The sequence below is a fragment of the Pseudophryne corroboree genome, chromosome 3 (genome assembly GCF_028390025.1).
Source record: "Pseudophryne corroboree isolate aPseCor3 chromosome 3, aPseCor3.hap2, whole genome shotgun sequence".
NCBI lineage: Eukaryota > Metazoa > Chordata > Amphibia > Anura > Myobatrachidae > Pseudophryne > Pseudophryne corroboree.
In genome coordinates this window covers 686,748,823-686,765,062 of record NC_086446.1, presented here as the reverse complement: position 1 = coordinate 686,765,062, position 16,240 = coordinate 686,748,823, and the positions used below count along the sequence as shown (strand labels likewise).

General features: G+C 47.1%; 1 protein-coding gene across 1 annotated transcript in view; it reads right to left on the bottom strand.

Moving 5' to 3' along the window:
* Positions 1-653: 653 nt before the first annotated feature.
* LOC135056607 (glutathione S-transferase omega-1-like) overlaps positions 654-16,240 on the bottom strand; it is a 71,145-nt gene continuing 55,558 nt past the window's right edge. The window contains exons 6-7 of the mRNA XM_063962006.1: positions 4,610-4,716; positions 654-952 (exon numbers count right to left, since the gene is read on the bottom strand). Of these exons, the coding sequence (XP_063818076.1) occupies positions 772-952; positions 4,610-4,716 (288 nt within the window). The 3' untranslated portion in view covers positions 654-771. The remainder of the gene's footprint in view (positions 953-4,609; positions 4,717-16,240) is intronic.

Sequence of the window (16,240 nt, the reverse complement as noted above, 5' to 3'; positions counted from 1 at the left end):
TATGCATTGTACATACTTTCTTTTACACAATTAGTTGTGTCTCCATACACAATCTTGCGTCTGCATACACCAGTTTTTTTTTTTAACATGTTCGTTTGTGTCTGTATAAACTTTATTTATATTGAGAACTCTCACCGTCTGACCATTTGTCACCATCTATTAACATTACAGTCGTCACTGACCATTTGCCAGAGCTGTAGATCAATCCGCCGCTATACGATCGATAGTACTGGATTAGTGGAGCATTAGCCACCCAGTGGTGGAGATGTGTAATGCATGCAGAGTATCTAGAATTGCCTCAACGCGCCTGCCTGTGATTAAACTCAGCAAGCTAAGCTATCGCCTTAGCGTGACTAAACGCCCGTCTAGGCGGAGAATCGGTCACGATAAAAGGTGGCTACATCTGTACAGGTAGGTTTTAGGATTGTGGGAGGAAACAAGCACTTTGAGGAATTCCACCCAAATACAAGGAGAACATACTGTACAAATGCTAAGCTTCTTGGTGGGAATCAGACCCAAGACCTTCGTGCTGCGAGGCAGTCCATCATAATAGCATCCAATTTGTGAATATAGAAATGGACTTTAGCTTTTTCTGTGAACTTATTGGCTCCTATTAGATGATCAGAAATAAATTGAGAACCTAAACAAGGATGTTTCAATATTTAAACATTTTTATTACACCACAACCTTCAAGAAGTAAGGGCTGTGAAATATAAAGACTTTGGATCAGTAAAGTTTTCTAACACAAAAAGGCACAAACTTGGAAGCCAATCACATTTTAGGAACTGGTGATTTGGAATCAAGGCCATAATCAACTGCATCCAAGTTATTCTGAGAGTACAATATCAAAAAGTTTAAGAGATCTTCTGGTGGAGTAAAGGTCTCCTTTACTGCTGGGTCCTGCATCATGAGATCATGCCAGGCATTGATGCGAGGGGCCTTCTCCAAATATCTACAAGGGGGGGGGGGAATAAAAATAATTTAGGAGTGAGTAACCTTGTCCATATACAGCATGTTACATACGTTATCCCCGATAGTGGCATCACACCTGACAGAATGCCAGTAGCAGGTGAATGCAGTGGTTGGTGCCCATGTTTAGAGGGTGTGATCTAGAGGGGGGTGTGCCTAGCTGCCACATTGGTTTGCCAAACCATTTTGCATTGGTTGGGCCCCTTGATAAATATTGACAGTATATACTGTAGTGCATGCATGATAATGTACTAGATCAACAGCACAGTCTGGAACCTGATCCCTAGATGGAATGAGGCCCCAGGCAGCAGGGCCCACTGGGGGTTTCCCCTGTACCCGTGGGCCAATCCAACCCTGTAGTCTGCTGTCGGTATCATGAACGCCGGGATCCTAACAGCCGGCAAACATGTTCTTTTCCCACTCTATGGGTGTCGTGGACACCCACAAGTGGGAATAGCCCTGGTGTAGCTGTCTGCATTCTTGCTGGTCAGGATCCCGGCGTCTATTCTAACCGCCGGGATATTAACTACATCCCCTAAAAACTGTCTGTTTGCAATCTTTTTGATCAGATACTTCTTATAATTATTAGCAAGTTTAAAGGCACCTATTGTAAGAGATACAGTCAGCGGTGCAAGTGGGCGGGTACGGCGTACCCTTAAGAATTTAGCCATGGGTACACCGTACCCACGCCGACAGGCTGCCGCTCCCTCTGCTGCTCACCGCCGCTGATGTGAGGGGAGCGCGCAGCCTGCGCCTCTCCTGCCCCTCTGTCTTAGTTCAATTCAGTGCCGCCCATGAGCCAGAGCTTGCGGACCGCAAGCTTTTATTGGCTCACGGATCGGCGCTGAATTGAAGTAAGACACCCGCCAGAGACTGAGGGTGAAAGGTGCAGGCTGCGCTCTCCTCCATACACACAGTACAGCAGCAGCGGTGAGCAGCATTGGAGGGGCGGGGGGGGGGGGGGGGGGGGGGAGCATGTATACCTGGCACTGGGAGCATATCCGATACTGAGAGGGGACATGTGTATATGGCACTGGGGGCGTATGACACTGGATAAATCTGGCACTGAGGGGCAATGTATATCTGGCACTATGGGGTCATGTGTATCTGCCCCTCCCCCCATATGTGTATCACATCCCCATTTTCATTGGCCACACCCCATGTGGCATTTGGTCACACCCATTTTTTGGCACACGCACCCAGTACCTGTAAGACATTTTTTCTACTTGCACCACTGGATACAGTATAGAGCAGGGGTGGGCAATTATTTCAGCTGGGGGGCCGCTTAACACTTCCAGTGAATGTTCGAGGGCCACACACAAGGGTGGGGACTAATATGAATAACAAATATTTGTAGGAGTAAGTCCTGGGCTGCGCAGAGACTGCACAAAGTAGATTTTTGCAGCTCTGCGTACACATACGATCGTACACTTGCACGGGTGAATTTACACTCCTCCTGGGGGCGGCGACTACCCGAACGCAGGATAGCAAAATTTGCAGCACAGTGATCAGGTCTGAATCAGCCCCTTAGTCAGCAGTTGCTGCAAAATAAGACCCGTTATAGGGCCCAATTCAGACCCGGTCGCTGCTGTGTATTTTCGCACAGCGGGTGATCGGGTCTGAACTGCGCATGCATTGCAGTGCGCAGGCACATCGGTCTGCCGCGCTGGGGAGCATCAGGCAGTGATGGGATGGTGCGAACAAAGCGATCGCACAGGTGATCGCAAGGTGATTGACAGGAAGAGGCCGTTTGTGGGTGGCAACTGACCGGTTTAGAGGAGTGCACGGAAAAATGCAGGAGGGACCAGGCGTTTGGAGGGAGGGTTTCTGACGTCAGCTCCGGCCCCGATCATCGCATTGGAAGAGTAGGTCCTGGGCTGTGCAGAGACTGCACAAACTTCTGTTTCTGCAGCTCTCCTGCACATGCGATCGCTCCCCTGCACAGCGATTTCCCCCTCCCCCTGTAGGCGGTGACTACCTGATCGTAGCAGTGCAAAAATCACACCCTAGCGATCGGGTCTGAATTAGGCCCATAGTTTTATATAATATATATATATATATATACACACACACTATAACTATAAAAACATAGTATTATATATCTATATCTATATATCTATAAAAACACACACACCACAATATACATTACACCGCATACGTAGTTTTTTACAGGCAAAATACAAATGTCTAAAGGGGGGTACTCACGGAGCGATATTCTAAGCAATCTGACTAGATTGCTTAGAATATCGGCATGATCGCTCCGTGTGTAGCCCCCTCAGCGATAGCGATGCGCGGCCCCGCACATCGCTATCGCTGCTGCTAGATTGGCCTGCATGCAGGCCAATCTAGCAGGTCGCTCACTTCACCCGCTGGGTGAAGTGAGCGCCCCCCCCGTCTCCCCCCGCACGCTCAGCACAGATCGCGCTGTGCTGAGCGGCAGGAGAGATGTGTGCCGAGCGGTTCGCTCAGCACACATCTCTCCCAAACCGGCCCGTGGGTACTGGGCTTAAAAAACACATCCAGTAATAAAAAAATAAAAATAAAAAACTGCTGAAAACAAACAAACAAACAGCATCCCGTGTAATGCTGTTATCAATCGTATTCACAGCTGGTTACTAGCTCCCCCCACCCGCTTCCCTGAACCCACATAGCAGTCTCAAACCTCCCCTCTCCCTTAAACCCATATAGTAGTCTCTACCCCCCTTCCCCCACCCCTGAACCCATATAGAAGTCACTACCCCCCTTCACCCCCTCCCCTGAACCTATACAGCAGTCTCTACTTCCCTTTCCCTGAACCTATACAGCAGTCTCTACCCCCCTCCTCTCCTCTCTCCCTCCTCCTTCTCTCCCCCTCCTCTCCTCCCTACCCCCCCCCCCCCCCCCCTCGACCCATATAGCAGCTTTACCTTTGATGTTTTTATTTCACTGTGGCAGATCTGCTGCCCAGATTATCCACCGCCTTCTCTGCCAGATCCGCTGCGCAGAGCCGCTGCTGCTACCCGCTGCCCTCTGCACTCTTGCCGTGGCTCCGCCCCCTATGCCGCCCAGCGCCTGATGTCACAGAGGAAATCCCGGTCAGCAGACCGGGTATTTCCTCAGCGGCGCCGCATCTCGGAGCTTCGTAGCGCAATGACAAGCGGCTCAGCCGGGCCGCTTGTCATTGCACAGTGGTATGGGACAGCGGGCCAGGCAGAATCGGTTCGCGGGCCGCATCCGGCCCGCGGGCCGCATGTTGCCCACCCCTAGTATAGAGCATTATTCAGATTTACACGATTTGAGATTTCATGCTGTGAATGAGTGGCCAAGCTTATGCAATTTTAAGCAACTACAGGCAACTCAGAACAGGGCCCAATGCAGATGCATCTCCAATTGTGTGGGTGTAATGGGGCAGCTACTGGATGTTCGCACGCATAACAAAGTGTTCTGAGGATAAGTCATGGCATGTATGCTGAATTGTGGGCTATTCAGTAGCGAGAATTCAGATATCTGTCAGATATCAAATGAACATCTTGCACCAGTAACAGGGATGGGGCAAGTGTGCATGGATTGCAGTGACAGCTACCTTCACAGGCAGATTGATATGGGTGATGCGGACAACTCTGAATACAGGGAGGTAATGGATAAGTTTGTGTTTTCTTACTCTTCAACATCAGACACGCTGAGCCTCTCAAACCAGGGCCAGATCATGTAGTCAATCATAGACACCGATTCTCCACTGAAGTAGGGAGTTTTCCTTTTAGCCAATAGCTGAAAAGAAAGAAATCAAATACAGAGTTTAGAAATAGTGTATTCAGGTGACTTAAAGGCAGGTAAGCAATGAGGAAGGCTAGTCAGATGCTTGGCTGCTTTGGGAGAGGAATCAGCAGCAGAAAGTAGTAATAATGCCACTGTATAGGTCATTAATACAGCCTCATCTAGAATACGGTGTTCAATTCTGGAGGCCATACCATCAAAAAAAGGATATTAGTACATTAGAGTGCAACTAAAATGGTGCTGGCCTACAATCACAAAAAACATACCCAGAGGGGAAAAAATTAATACATACACCTTTTCTTGTAGTCTGTAGAGGATACTGGGGTCCACATTAGTACCATGGGGTATAGATGGGTCAACTAGGAGCCTTGGGCACTTTAAGAAATAAATAGTGTGCACTTGCTCCTCCCTCTATGCCCCTCTTACCAGACTCAGTCTAGAAACTGCCTGAGGAGACAGACGTATCCTGAGGAAGGATGTAGCAGAACAGTAGCGAGATTCAAACCAGCACACAGAGGAAAGCTATGCTAACCAAAACCTGAACAGGTATAGCAACAGCTGAACCAACAGTGCAGGAAACATGAAGCACTGGGCAGGCGCCCAGCATCCTCTACGGACTACGAGAAGAGGATATACCGGTAGGTAATTAAAATCCTATTTTCTCTTATGTCCTAGAGGATACTGGAGTCCACATTAGTACCGTGGAGATGTACCAAAGCTCCCAAACCAGGTGGGAGTGCGCGGAGGTTCCTGCAGGACTATTTGGCCTCTGAGGACCTTCAGTTTGGTTAAAGTATTGACTTTGTAGAACTTAGCTACTTGGTCGGGTACGAACACGTTTGCTGCTTGGCAGAGCTGTAAAGCCAAGAAACCCCCAGGCAGCCGCCCAAGTGAACTGACTGACCTAGTAGAGTAGGCATGAACTTTAGGAACAGACAATCCTGCCATAGAATAAGCCTGCTGGATAATGAGCCTGATCCAGCGAGCAATAGACCGATTTGAAGCAGGACTCCCAGTTTTCTTTGAATCATAGAGAACAAACAGTCAGATTTTCTGCGACGAGCTATGTGAAGCTAACAGATCTTCAAAGCCCTCACAACAGCCAAGGACTTTGAGGTAGCAGTGGTGTCAGCATGCACCGTAACCACAATAGGTTGGTTGATATGACATGCAGACACCACCTTAGGAAGAAATTGCTGACGAGCTCTGAGTTCAGCTCTATCTTCATGAAAAATTATGTAGGGGCTTTTGTGAGACAAAGTCCCAGTGCAGACACACACACACACACACACACACACACACACACACACACACACACACACACACCCTTTCTGAAGCTAAGGCCAACAGTGTAACAGTCTTCCACGTAAGAAACTTTAAGTCAACCTCCTGTAAAGGCTCAAACCACTGACTGTAGAAACTGCACAACCACATTAAGATCCCAAGGTGCCATGGGAGGCACAAAGGGCAGTTGGATGTGCAGAACACCCTTCAAGAACGTCTGAACCTCAGGGAGGTAAGCAAATACTTTCAGGGGGGGGAGAAAATGGACAAGGCCAAAATCTGGACCTTCAAAAAAAAGGAGTCCAAACGTAGGCCCACATCCACAGACGTTCCAGTTGAAATTCCACTGCAGGAGTTTCCTGTTTTCACACCACGAGACATTTTTCCAAATATGGTGGTAATGTTTAGACGTTACCTCTTTCCTGGCTTGGATCAGGGTCGGAAAATACCCCAGTCCGGAATGCCTTTCCATGCTAGAATTTGACGCTCAACTTCCATACCGTCAAACGTAGCCATGGTAAGTCTTGATAGACGAACGGCCCCTGTTGTAGAAGAGGCAGAGGCCACAGGTCCTCTAGGAGCATCTCCAGTAGATCCGTGTACCAGGCCCTTCTTGGCCAATCCAGAGCAGTGAGAATTGCTTGAACCCTTTTCCCCCTTTTTATTCTTTTGAGAATTCCTGGATCAATGGAAGAGGTGGGAACACACAAACCATCTGGTAGACTCATGGAGTCACCAGAGCATCCACCGCCACTGCTTGCGGGTCCCTCGACCTGGAACAATAGCACTTTAGCTTCTTGAGACGTGTCTGTGGAATTCCCCACCGATGTGTTAAGGACTCGAACACCTGCGGGTGAAGGCCCCACTTTCCTGGGTGGAGGTAGTGTCTGCTGAGGAAGTCCGCTTCCCAGTTGGCTACTCCCGGAATGAAGATTACCGACAGCACCACTGCATATCTTTCTGCCCAGAGGCGAATTCTTGTTACCTCCGGCATTGATGCTCTGCTCCTCGTTCCGCCCTGTCGGTTTATGTACATTACTGCCGTCACATTGTCTGACTGAACTTGAATGGCGTGATCTTGAAGATGTGACGCCTGTAGAAGGGCATTGTATATGGCCCTTAGTTCTAGAATGTTGTTCTGAAGAATGGCTTCCTGACTTGACCATTTTGCTTTGAACTGTTCCAACCTCTGAGGCTTGCGTTTGGTTAGCAGAATCCAATTTTTGAATCCCAAACTGTCAACCCTTGGTCAGGGGAGAAGTCTGAAGCCACCACAGAAGAGAAATCCCAGCTTTTGGCGACAGACGATGCGATCTGGAGCATGTGAAGATGCGATCCGGACCATTTGTCCAACAGATCCAGCTGGAAGGGCCTCGCATGAAACCTTCCATACTGCAGAGCCTTGTAAGAGGAGACCATCTTCCCTAGAAGGCGAATGCAGAGATGCACAGATATCCAGGCTGGTTTTAGAACATCCAGCACCATCGACTGGATTACCAATGCCTTTTCCAATGGAAGGAATACCTTCTGTTCCTCTGTATCTAGTATCCCCCAGGAAAGGAAGCCTCCGAGTTGGTTCCAGGTGGGATTTTGGTAGGTTCAGAATCCACCCATTCTCAAGTAGTTGAGAGGACAATGCTGTCCAACAACCTCTCCCTGGATGGAGCTTTTATCAGCAGGTTGTCCAGGTACGTATTATGTTTACTCCCTGCTTGCGGAGTAGACACATCTGCCATTACCTTAGTAAATACCCTCGGTGCTGTGGAGAGGCCAAATGGCAGGGCCTGGATCTAGTATTAACAGTCCTGTAGTGCAGACCTTAGATATGCCTGATGAGGCGGCCAAATCGGAATATGAAGGTACGCATCCTTTATGTCCAGCGACACCAGAAATTCCCCTTCCTCCAGACCAGAGATCATAGCTCTCACAGAGACTCCACCTTGAACTTTAAACACACAAGTATGGGTTCAGTGATTTGAGGTTTAAAATGGGCCTTACCAAACAGTCTGGTTTCAGAACCACAAACCGGTTGGAGCAATAACCCTTGTTTTGTAGTTGGTGGAAATGGAACGACAGAGTCGGTCCCAGTTTTTGAATGGCTGCCTGTAAAGTCATACTTGCTTCTGGAGAAGCTGGCAAGCCTGATTTGAGGAATCTGAGGTGGGAGTTCCTGAAACTCCCATTTGTATCCCTGGGTGATAAGGGCTTATACCCAGGGATCCTGGCGAGTTGTTGCCCAAATGTGACTGAAAAACGTAACCAAGCTCCCACCTGCCTGTCTTCCAGGCAGTGTGATCCACCATCATGCTGAAGGCTTTGAGGAAGCAGATCCTGCTGGGTTTTCTGGGTTTACTTTTGCCTTTGAAGGCTGTAGAACCACCTTCGGCTTTGCTTTTAAGTGTCACTGTCCGAAAGGACTGCAGAGTTGGAGCAGAGTAGGTTTTCCTAGCTGGGGGGTGCTGCAGAAGGAAGATATGTAGACTTACCCACTGTAGCCTTGGATATCCACTTATCCAGTTCATCTCCAAAAAGGGCTTCACCTGTGAATGGTAGGCTTTCGATGCCTTTCCTGGAATCCGCAATCCACTGGCATAGCCACAAGCCTCTGCGTGCCGACACTGCCATGGCAGTGGTGCGTGTGTTGAGCAAGCCAATTTCCTTTAAGGCCTCCACCATAAAGTTAGCAAAGTCTTGAATATGCTGTAGGAGTAAAATTTCCCCCCTGGGTAAGGAATCTAATTTGTCAGTTAGTCTACCTGACCACTTAGCAATGGCTTTAGTGATCATCAATGCACAAGCAATAGTGGGTCTCAACCCAGCAGCAGTGTATAAAGATTTGAGAGTGGTCTCAATCTTGCAGTCAGTGTCCTATAAGGATGCTGCCCCAGGAACAGGTAAGACAACCTAGACACGGATGCGTCCACAATCAGAAGGAAATTGGAAAACCCACCATCTTCCAGAGTAAATTGAAAGGATGTAATTAATCTTTTAGGGATCTGAAACTATTAGTATTAGCCCAAGTTTCTTTAAACATGGCATTCAATTCCTTTGATGAAGGAAAAGTTACAGAGGATTTTTTTTACATTAAAATAAGATTCCTCCTCTACCTCCGCCACCCCGTCGGGAATGTGCAGGACATTTCTGATAGAAGCTGTATTCCTTGGGACGGGACAGGACAGGACAGGACAGGACCCCCCCCCCCCCCCCCCGCCACTCACTTCATCCTCCTCCGGGTCTGGATGTACAGTCATCAGTATCATCCTGCATGAGCTGGGCCAGAGTACGCTTTTGTGGGCAAATGGCGGGGGTTTGAGACGCTGGTATGGGAACTGAATCTCTATTTATTAGGTCATCGATACTGTCTTAAGAACTGCGTCTCATTGTGGGATAATTTAGTAGAAATGGTAGTTATCCTTTAACGGAAGCTAACCATGGGTGTTCTGCCCCACTTGCCTGAGAATGTGCACTATCCCGAGTACAGGGTAGAGAGTCTCTGGGGGTGGGGGGGGGGGGGTGGGGGACGGGACTGCAGTAAACGCAGTCCCTGGACATGGCAACAGGAAGGGACACCCCCCCCACACACAGAAGGTCAAAAACACAATTGAACCCACACAGAGCCCGCAGGGAGACAGAAGATGGAGCCAGCCAGATAGCGCCCTTGTAACCAAGTAAAAACTCAGCTGGGTCGCTACACTAAGTCCCCTAACAGGGCTTAGCATTCTAAAACGCTCCCCCCTCTAAGACCCCCTGGTACCGCTGAGGAGACATGAAGTCTGTGGAGGAGCTGCGCTTCCCTGTGATTCCTGTCAGGGTAAGCTGCAGAGGGAAAATGGCACTTGTGAGCTGCTAGATATGCCCAACTTCCTAAATCCCACGAAGCAGGATTATATAAATAATTCACTGCACAGTCCTGCTTAGAACGGTGCCGAACTCAACTTGCTCAATCCGGGGCTTCTGTGGGGGCTCACGAGGGGCTGCTAACACATCTAAAGGGGCCGCATTATTTAAAAATAAAATATGAATAAAAACAAGACACAGGTATGCTCACATGCTGGGAATATAAAGGCATCTGCCACAAAATATGTAAATAAAAATGCAAGGAAAAAAAGAAACCCATGAGATTTTCACAAAGTCTCCAGACTCCATGGAGGGGAAAAGAGCCAATCTTGACCCTGTGGTATACATCAGTTTATTTGCATCCCAGCAAAAAAAATCAGAGATTATCTTAAACCCTGAAAATGGAGAAGGTGGTACAAATTTGGAGGCTTTGGCCCCTAGTTTCAGTTTGTCCAGTAATGTGGTAATTACATATTTGCTTGGTTAAAGTCCTCTGTTCCACACCAATATAGGAGTGGAGGTGAAAGTCTGTGTTGTTCCCGATTGTGTGTGCCTCTAATTTTTAAATCACCTTCTTGACACTGTCCTCTTCTCAATTTGAAAAGTCAAATATGGAGGTGGTATGTTTGTAGCTATGATTTGGAGAACTTGTTGAGCTTTTTCCAGGGGGACCACCTGTTGCCGAAATATACCGTTATGGTAAGAACTTACCGTGGATAATGGGATTTCTCCTATGTCCACAGGATAACATTGGGATATGCCGGAGCGACAGCGAAAATGACACCAAACAAACAGTCACGAGCTTTCTGGCCTCCCAGGATGCATCGGGCTCCTCCATATAATCCCACCCACGACTCAATCAAATCAGTTTTCTCAGCAATTAGGCAGAAGTATCATGTAGAACCCTATTCAGGCGATAATACACATGCACACCCTTCCATACAAGAGGGAAGTGGTTTAGTGATTGCAAAGATCCTCAAATCAACTGCGTCAGGGTGGGATCCCTGTGGTCATAGGAAAAATCCCATTATCCACGGTAAGTTCTTACCATAACTGTATATTTCTCCGGCTGGGTCCACAGGATAACATTGGGATTCCCAAAGCCATTAGTGGTGGGGACGCTCCTGATTAACCAGGAGAACCTTTCGCCCAAATTCTGCATCATGAGAGGCAAAAGTATCCAAGGCATAATGTCTAATGAGTGTTAATGGAAGACCATGTGGCTGCCTTACAAATCTGTTCTGCTGAAGCACGATGCTGTGCTGCCCATGAAGGACCTACCTTATGTGTAGAGTGTGCAGAGACAGCGGAACAGGGAGATCAGCACGAGAATGCTTCTGAAATAGTCATTCGAAGCAATCTTGCTAGCGAATGTTTAGTAGCACGCCATCCTCTTGTGAAATTCGAAGAGCATGAAAAGAGAATCTGTCTCTGATGGCCCTAGTACGATCTACGTAAATTATTATTAATGCACCGACTACGTCCAGCGACGCTTCTCCCGCAGAAAGTCCCGATTCCTGAAAAGCCGGGACTACAATTTTTTCGTTCAGGTGAAACTTTGAGACCACCGTCGGAAGATAACCAGATCTAGTTCCAAGATCTGCTTTATCTGGATAAAAGATAAGAAAAGGAGACTTACACGACAGTGCTCCTAAATCTGACACTATTGCCAGTAGAAAGAACTTTAGCCAACCATTTAAGATCTGCTCTCTTAAGTGATTCAAACGGAGGCCCCTGAAGGAATTTAAGAACCAGATTTAAATCCCAGGGCATTGCAGGAGGAACAAAGTGGTTGAATGTGTAACATTCCCTGAAAAAAAAAAAAAAAAAAAAAAAAAAGTCTGCACATCCTGTAGGTTCGCAATCTCTCCGAAACCAGTTAATACTGATACTTGAACTCTCAAAGAAGCCACTTTTAAACCCTTATCCATTCCTGCTTGGAGGAAATCCAAAATTCCTGGAAACTTTAAAAGATCCTGGATTCATACCTCCTTCATTACACCAATGAATATAGGCCTGCCATATTTGATGATAAATACAAGCTGAAGGCAGCTTTCTTGCTCCAAGCATGGTTTTAATTGCCTGTTGGGAAAAACCTCTTGATTTTAGGATAGAGGTGTCATCAGCCATGCCGTCAAAGACAGCCGTTCCAGATGGCTGTGACAAGGCCCCTGCATTAGTAGATCTGGACGTTGAGGAAGCAGAATTGGAGCTTCCACGGACATCCTTAGTAGATCTATGTACAAATGCCTTCTGGGTCAGGCTGGAGCCATTAGAATTATGGCTCCCTTTGCCTGCTTTACTTTCCTCACCACCCTGGGTAACAGATTGGAGGAAATAGATATGCCAGATGAAATTCCCAATTTCACTGACAGCGCGTCTACAAGGATCGCCCCGGGATCCTCTCTCGACCTGTATGCCGGAACTTTGTTGTTCCAACTGGACGCCATGAGATCTCTCTGGCAGATCCCATCTGTTTATTAGAGTCTGAAATACTTCTGGGTGTAATGCCCATTCGGTCTCCTGAATGGTGTGTTGACTGAGAAAATCCGCTTCCCAGTTCAGCACTCCCAGCACAAACACTGGACAATGCCAGAAGATGAAGTTCTGCCCATCTTAGTATGCGAGTTACTTCTTCCATCAGTCCTTTGCTGCGAGTTCCTCCCTGATGGTTGAGGTACACTACTGCTGTTGCATTGTCTGAATGGATCTGGACTGGTCTTCCCTGCAGAATGTCCTTTGCCTGAGCTAGAACCATATATATGGCCCTCATTTCCAACAAATTTATTGGCAGGCAACTTTCCTTTGTGGTCCATTTTCCCTGTAACCAAACATTTTCGAACACTGCTCCCCAGCCTTGAAGACTGGCATCTGTTGTCAGTACTTACCAATCTGCTATCCAAAAGGGTCTTCCCTCGTCTAGATGGTCCGTCCATAGCCACCAAGCTAGTGACCTTTTTACGTTTACTGGAAGCTTTATAATCTTTTTATTGTCTGATGTCTTCCATCCCATCTGGTTATAATGAGGTGCTGTAGGGGTCTGGAGTGGAATTGTGCATATTCCACAATGTTGAACGTGGACACCATCAGACCCATCAGTCGCATTGCTGCATGGACTGAAACTGTCTGACTGTGCATCAACTCCCGAGTCATTACCTGTACCCTGGAGGTCTTCTCCGGTAAGAATCCTTTGTAGACTTGAATCCAAAATGGCCCCCAAGTGAACCATCCATTGTGATGGATTCAGAAACGACTTCTCCCAATTTATGAGCCATCCATGTCTCTGTAGACAAACTATTGTCTGTTGGAGATGGTTCAAGATTAACTCCTGGGATTGAGTCAGGATTAAAAGATTGTAGAGGTATGGAAAAAAATCTTATCCCCCGTTTGCGGAGATAGGCTGCCATAACCACCATAATTTTGGTAAATACCCTGGGGGCTGTTGCCAGCCCAAAGGGCAAGGCCTGGAACTGAAAATGTTGCTGGAGGATCATGAACCTGAGGTAACTGATGTGACCGTGCTATGGGCACATGCAGGTAAGCATCCTGTACATCCAGAGATACCATGTAATCTCCTGGTTCCATGGCCAATACTATGGAGCGTAACATCTCCATGTGAAAACTTTGGAACCCAAATGTATTCGTTTAACCTCTTGAGATTGAAAATTGGTCGGAATTATCCATTTGGCTTCTGGATCAAAAACAGGTTTGAGTAAAACCCGCGTCCCCTATGTCAGGGATACCAGGATAATTACCCTAGACTGAAGCAATTTCTGAACTGCTTCTTGCAAAGCCCTGGCCTTCGACTATACGAGATGGGCTGGTGCAAAAGAACCTTTGAGGAGGCTGCTTCTTGAAAGGGAAACCATATATAAAAAAAAAAAAAAAAAAAAAAAAAAAAAAAAAAAAAAAAAAAAAAAAAAAATCGAGAGATACCACCTTCTGCACCCAAGCATCAGTCATCGACTGCTGCCAAACGTGTGCAAAGTGAAGGAGTCGGCCCCCAACCCTGGAATCCTCCAGGCAGAGGCCCGTACCCTCAAACTGATGGCTTCTGCTTCCTACCCCTAGCCGATTTATTGTACTGGGGTTGGGTAGCCTCAACCTTTCCTTTGGATCTACCTTGCCATCGAAACTGTCGAAATTTTGACCCCCTCGGTTTAGGGTTATAACTAGCCAGAAACTTAACCTTTTTGGATTCAGCTTCTGATTCCAGAATATCTGTCAATTGCTTTCCAGAGTATTCCCAATGAAAGGCAATGCTTCCAGAGCTTTCTTGGAATCTGCATCCGCTTTCCAAGTACGTAGCCAGACTGCTCTACGAGCGGCTACCGTTAAGGCTGATGCTTTAGAAGCAAATCATACCCATATCAATTGCTGCTTCTTCCAAATATTGCGCAGCTTGTTTTATATAGCCTAGCTGAGACTCCTGCTCCCTGGTAGGTGTGGAGAGGCCATTCTCCAGTTCCTCCACCCATTCTACCATTGCTTTTGCCATCCAGGCTGAAGCCATAGCTGGCCTTACAACAGCCCCTGAGAGAAAAATTCTCAAGAAACCATCTACTCTTCTATCTGACATCATCCAGTGAGGTAAACGGCAATGGTAAAACAGACTTGCGCACAAGTCGTACAACATGTGCATCTACCTTAGGAGGAACTTCTTTTTGAACAGTCCCCCGCTGGAAAATAAGAATCCTATTTCTTCAGAATCTTATACTTATTGGGTGTAGCCCATGGTCCTTCCATAATTTCCGTCAGATGCTCCGACTCTGGAAACTCAGTCTTAACCGATTTTGGACGTTTAAACATAGGTGCCTTAGATTTTGACACTGCTTTGGAAGGTTCCTCCAGACACAGAATAGCCTTCATGGCATCAATAAGCTCAGCTATATTCTCTGTGCTGAAGCCCTCCGAATGATCATCATATGGGGTGTTTGAATACACTATCGTCATCTGTTGTATCATCTTGTGTAGTCTGTAACATGGCTGTATCTACCCTGGTATTAATAGCCTGGCTACCTGTAGAAGCTGTTGGCATCAAACCATAAGGAGGGAGCTGCATGTATGGGTTAATAGTGTAACCTATTCCTGGGGGTGGAACTGCAGGTGCTAATCTGTTAGCTATTGTAGACAAAGTGTGTGAACACACCCCATGGTGGCTCTGGTTGCTGCACTAGGGCCTGCTTTTTAGTTTGCTTATACACAAAACAGTTAACACATAACCCCTCATAAGTAACATACTGGGCTATTCCATCCAAAATCCCTATTTTACAAGATAAGCATGTTAAGGGTGTAGGAGCCCCTGATAAAGTGTCCTCGTCACTTTTGCCACTCACAGACATGGTAAATAAGCAGTTTTTACAAAAGCTACACTGACTGAAAATCACTTATATAGAAGCGATATAAATCTGACCACAATCCGAGCACCTGAGTTGGTTCAGAAACAATTCTTGACAAACATAAAAGTCAGAAATCACACTGTCACATGTTAGACATTGTTATGAGAATATAATAATTTTATTTATATAGCACTCTTTCTCCAACAGGATAATCAACCACAGAATAGTTTTCTAGTACGTAGGATTACAATTACTGTACTTCTGTCTTTAAACAGCTACAATCACAAGTTTTTCAGACATGTTATGCAGAAAACTGTACAGGTCTCATGCATTGTGTACCAAAAATTAACTATTCAAACTAAGATAGGATTTTAGTACTGTATAACCCTTACTCAGTTAGAGTGGGATACAGGGAGACTCACCCCACTTACAGAATCGAACATATACGCCCGAAGGATGCCGAGTGGATTCAGACGCTACTGGTGTACACTGCCGCTCAGTTAACTGATGAGACAGATGCTCAATAACGGACCCAGATGCTCAGAGAACGATGAGTGTACACAGACGCTCCTGTCTGTGACCCGATCTCGGCGGCAACTCTAGTGTACACAACCGCAGCGGCCTAAGCTGCGACCGAGTACCCTCGTGGTAGCGTCCGAGACGGAAGTGAGGTCATCAGTTCATGGCAGGAGACGCACGGAAACTGGTAATGAACTGGGGGGGGGTTTGGGACACCAGGAGAGCATCAGACTCTCCACTGCTGACATACACTACAAGGATCGCGGCCTCAGCCTAGTCCTGGCACCTATGATCCCTGCAGCATAGCGCTGTTGCACTTGAGTGGCGGCGCATCAGCCACTGTTTGGTAGTCTCCTCCAATACAGTGCGGTCGTATCAGAATTACTCTAGTTAGTGGAATCGATGCCTTACCTTCTCCCTATGCTCCGGCCACAGCCTGGTAACGTCTGTTGGACCTGCTAGAACATCAGACACAGACGCCCGTCGAGACAGCACTAATACCTGCAGGTAAGCGTTGTGACCTGGTGGGGAGTTGGAGC